At 57.4% G+C, this 5,092-nt stretch overlaps 1 protein-coding gene across 1 annotated transcript in view; it reads left to right on the top strand.

The window, feature by feature from the left end:
• MLPH (melanophilin) overlaps nt 1-5,092 on the top strand; it is a 47,434-nt gene that overhangs the window by 33,613 nt on the left and 8,729 nt on the right. Inside the window, exons 10-11 of the mRNA XM_010862049.1 lie at nt 4,371-4,559; nt 4,788-4,943. Coding sequence (XP_010860351.1) covers nt 4,371-4,559; nt 4,788-4,943 — 345 coding nt within the window. The remainder of the gene's footprint in view (nt 1-4,370; nt 4,560-4,787; nt 4,944-5,092) is intronic.

Here is a 5,092-nt window from a genome sequence, read left to right on the forward strand (position 1 = left end):
TCTCCCTCTCCGGAGTCCGTGCCCTCAGCCCGCTGGCCCTTGTTCCTGTAACACCACCTGGAGGTGTCGCCCGACCCGGGGCCGGGCATTCCTCCTGCTCCCGCCTCCATCCCTGAGAGGTGTCGCTGACCCTTTGCCCTGAGCTCAGCAGGGCATGAGAGGCCCTGAGAAGGCCTGCAGGGAAGAGCGGTCTCTCTTTGCCGTGCGACCCAGGGGGGTCTCACTTCCTTTGGGGAACAGCTGGGTAGATGCTGACACAAAGGAAGCGTGCTTTGATTCAGACCGGGGGTCACTGGCTGGCCCCTGGGGGGTGGGGGAGGATGGTGGTGGAGGGAAAGGCCACTGCAAGACAGAGATTTCCCCCGTACAGAGACCTCCCCAGACAGAGACCTCCCCAGGACAGAGACCTCCCCAGATAGAGACCTCCCCAGGCAGAGACCTCCGTGGGTTGCAGAACACATCTGGTAGAGCAGTTCCCAGTTCCCAGGGACAATGGGATGAAGACTAGAATTAAACTGTCTATTTTCAGCAAGTTTTAAATTTAGCAACTTCAGTGACTTTCAGGAAAACACAGATCCCGGTATTTGCCCTACTGACACCAATCCTTCTTGCCTCCTTGAATTTCATGCTTGTACCTTGTCTCTGGAATTCTTCTCCATTTCTTTCTCTTGACTTTATTTACTCCGACTAACATTTCGCCTGCAGGGTGTCCTCCACATCTTTATGAACAGGGAGTTGGGCAGGACGAAGAGTGACCTTCCAAGGCAGCAGCATCCCCAAGTGTCAGTGAAGACCCAGGGCCGACCCTTACAGGGTCTTCGTGGAGGAGCTGCTGCAGGGCCCTGGAGGAAGGTCTCTGCCTCTGCCCACCTCTCAGAGCAGCTCTTCTAAACCAGGTCTCACAGACATGCCTGTGGGAGGGCAAGAGTTCTCAAGAATAATCTTTTGTTGGGGTCCATCTGAATGGTCCTCCTGTGACCTATTGTCTGTCTGAGTCTGTACTCATGGTCGGGACTTTCTGGGTGAGGGACTCAGCAAAGACTTTGTATAAACAATCGTTCATGCCGAGAGGCAGCCGAAGATGGTGCAGTGGTACCGAGGATGGATGCTCCAAGGCCCTGAGATGGCACGCCATGGCACACACCCCACCCCGAGTGGTGGGTGGTGAGCGCTGGGGACCTGACTCAGTTTCCCCACAAAGGGCCTCACCAGCAGCAAGCGACAGTGGTTGTTTTCCTCCACAGCCTGTGTCTGTCTGGACTGTATTTGTAAGTTGTTCGTTTACGTTTTGCTGCAAAGGAGCTGAGAACACTAGGAGTTTATTCCAAGTTGCCACCCGTGTGTCCCGGGAGCATGTGATTTACCTTGACACAGAGCTCACACGGAGCAGAGTGACTCCCGCTCTTGCAGAAGGGAGGGCCAAGAGCGTTGAGTTCCTGAGCGCCTGAGAGGCAGGTGTGCCTTTGGGGAGGGGGGAGTCCACATGGGGCCAGCAGCTCTTGATCCCAGGTGGAAAAGCAGGACAGTGCTCTGTGCATCGTGTCCGTGCCGTCCAGGAGGCGGATGGCCGAGTCCTCGCCCAGAGAGCAGCATGGAGCCTGAAGCTCACCTCCTGGACTGAGGACTGTGGCCTCCCTGTGGCTCCACGCTGGCCCCCAGCCCCTCTCTGTCAGGATGAGAACTTCCTGATTCTCATCATGGGTGTGCTTCCTTCTGTTTCACTCTGGATGTGACATTTCACTGTGCCTGTGTTGGGCTCTGGTTGGTTCAGCTCTTACCCTCTGGCCACGTGTTCCAGGCCAGCCATGCTCCCTGGGGACACAAGGCTGTTCCCTGAGCACCCCGCCCCGCCCCACCAGGGATTGATTGTTGCTTCTCAGATGACACAGCGTGCGACCAGAGCTGGTTCCAGTTGCCAGCAGCCACTTGAGGTGACGGCAGGGCCCCTCCTGCCTGAAACCTTCATGCTTAAGTTTCTCAGCTCGTGTTCTTCTCTGGGCAGACTTGCCCACTCAGGGCCCTTGCTGCTGTGAAGATCAAACTAATTAATTACCTACGAAACTACGCGGAAGAGTCTTTCCAGCCCGCTGGCGCCATTTGCCTCTTAAGACAAGGCGGCCCACGGACAAGATAATGGCAGGAAAGATACATCTGCTGGGCTCGCAGGAAAATGGAAGAATTGATTTCCTCTGTCCCAGCCTGGGAGCTAATAGACTGTGACTCAAGATTCAAGAGCTGGTGACTCAGGGACGAGGAAGCTGTACACTGAGTCACTTCAGGTCGTTACCTTGGTGCCTCCTGGCCCACGGTGACCCGGGGCACTGGCCGTTTCGTTCCATCAGGCTGGCGCGATCAATTCCCACCTTCCTGTATGGCTCACGATCAGTGGTGACGTGTCCACTGCCCACGGCAGTGACACCGAACGTGTCACCTTTCCTGCTTTAGTCATGTTCCCCAGGCCCTGCTGCCTGCTCCTGCTGCAGCTTGGCGCCCCAGAGCCCTGTGGTCAGAACAGAGGCCTCCCAGTTCCCTTCCCAGCCCATGTCCCCGATGGCGCGCTTAGCTCTCCTTCCACCGCCTGGCGTCTGGAGCTCCCAGGGTGGTGGGTGTCAGTGTCCTGATGGCGGGTGCGGCTCCATCTTCCAACCACTGAGTCCCACCCTCTGCTCCAGATCTGTGAGCGGATATGCAGGTGTCAGCTGTGGATTTCCTGGTGATACAGTCATGCTTCTGGAGCCAGGTGACCCCCAGGGGCCAGGCAGGGGCCAGGAAGGTCCCAGCCAAGTAAGGAGAGAGAGCTGAAGCCCCTTTGTTAAGGGAGGTTGAGGCACCCACCCAGATCTCTTGAGATTTCCTGGGTTGTGAGCTTATGCATGGTGCTTAGAGAGCTGGGGTGGGGGCGGTGGTGGTGCGAGTGGAGTCCCCTGCCCCATCCAGGCCCCCTGCCATCAGCTGTACCTAGAGCCTGTGCCTCAGTGGGCCCAGCAGAAGGTGCAGGAAACTCAGAGGCATGCAGGGGTGCAGTCTCAGGCATTTCAGTTCAGTCCCGTCTGACTCTTTGCAACCCCACAGACTGCAGCACGCCAGGCCTCCCTGTCCATCACCAGTTCCCAGAGTTTACTCAAACTCATGTCCGTTGAGTCAATGATGCCATCCAACCATCTCATCCTCTGTCGTCCCCTTCTTCTCTACCTTCAATCTTTCCCAGCATCAGGGTCTTTTCAAATGAGTCAGCTCTTCGCACCAGGTGGCCAAAGTACTGGAGTTTCAGCTTCAGCATCAGTCCTTCCAGTGAATATTCAGGGCAGATCTCCTTTAGGATGGGCTGGTTGGATCTCCTTGCAGTCCAAGAGACTCTCAAGAGTCTTCTCCAGCACCACAGTTTGAAAGCATCAATTCTTCAGGGCTCAGCCTTCTTTATGATCCAACTCTCACATCCATACATGTTGGTTCCCTTCTATTCCAGCCCCTGTTTGTGCTGCAATCGCAACTGCATTTATAACAGAGACTTTAACAATTTTAACCAAATAATCCCACCCTGAAAATTAGTTTTGAGAAGCACATACACAGATAAGAGCCTGGAGCAGAGATTGCCAGATACAAGCACTATTTTCCTCCGTGTTTCTCAGCAGCTGAGGCAGATAAGTAGACATTCTGGGTTGTATGAATCTCATCCAAGCCAGATGACAAACTTCCCTGGCCCTAGATTCAAGAAGGGACTCTCGGCAAAGGTGCTGCTCACGGTGTCACAGAAAACATGCCTGCAATGTTCACACAAGAGTCACAGATATGCTGTGGACACGTCTCAGCTCCAGGCAGGCATCTGCGACTCTGACTCCCCTTGCAAAGCCGACAGGAGGCGTGGGCACAGAGCCTGGCAGGCAGAGACACGCCGCGGTCAGTGCACGTGAATGCCACTGTTCTTATGCAAGTTCAGGACCCACCCCTGAGCCCTACTTCAGTATAAACATGAAGCGGACAGAGGAAAACCCAGAGAACGTGTCAACTTGCTGGGCCTCAGCCAACCACTTCCAAACAGTCCAGGCCGAGATCTTGGTTTGGCACCTTAACAGTGATGCTAAGCCCTGGGAAGTAGCTTGGGGACCCAGTTTGGGGACAGAGAGCTATTCAAAATGGTGCCTCTCGAATGGCCTGGATGCTGTTAGGATCTTCAGGACGCCCCACCCTGCCTGGTTCTGGAGGCTGGGGTGGGCAGCACCTTGGCCATGCTCGTGTGGAGGGTGGATGAGACCACAGCTCCAGCCGAGTCCCAGGGGGGCAGAGGACGGGGCGCCTCCTGGAGCCCTGCCTCTGAGCACAGTGATTCCACATGACCTGCTGAGTGAGACCCACCCGCTTGTCCATTTCAGCATCCAGGTGGTGACGAGCCCACAGATGCCGACGCAGAAGAGGCGGCCCTCAAGAGAAAGCTGGAGGAGTTGACCAGCCATATCAGTGACCAAGGGGCCTCATCCGCAGAGGAGGAGGAGGGCGCGGACCCAGGGGCTGAGATGGGCAGAAGCAAGACCGTCGAGGACCACCCTGGGGCCACCCGGGAGGTGAGGTCCCCCGCGCGGTCTCAGCAGGAGACGGGGAGGCAGGGCCAGGGATCAGCAGTTTGTGACTAAGCCACCAGCCCAGACACAACCGCTGGTGGGCCCTGAGGGCCCCGGGTGCCCGGCTGCCCCTGGAGTGCAGAGAGAAGCATCGTCAGGACGGGACGTGCGTCAGTGAGAGCCCTGCGGCCTCTCTGCCCCGTGGTCACACTTGGGGCTTCCCTGTCCTAGGTCCGCACGGCTGCAGGCCAAACGCCCAGCCGGGGAAAGGACCCGCTGAGTCCTGGGGACCCCGAGCAGCCCAGCAGGACCACGGAGGCGGAGCTGGCAGAGCTGGAGGGCCGAGTGGCCGCCACAACTTGCGAGGTGCGGCGGACGGAGAGCCAGGTAGGCGGCTGGCCGCACGATGCCTGCCCCGCTCAGGAGATGGAGCACTGTTCGCTTCACGAGAAGGAATAAGTGAACCCGGAGTCCCCAGGCTGGCCTGCCGCCTGGAACGTGCATGGCCTAGAGACACGCCCTTCTCCTCGGGGACG

This window comes from Bison bison, unplaced genomic scaffold, assembly GCF_000754665.1.
Source record: "Bison bison bison isolate TAMUID 2011002044 unplaced genomic scaffold, Bison_UMD1.0 scf7180017864475, whole genome shotgun sequence".
NCBI classification, from domain to species: domain Eukaryota; kingdom Metazoa; phylum Chordata; class Mammalia; order Artiodactyla; family Bovidae; genus Bison; species Bison bison.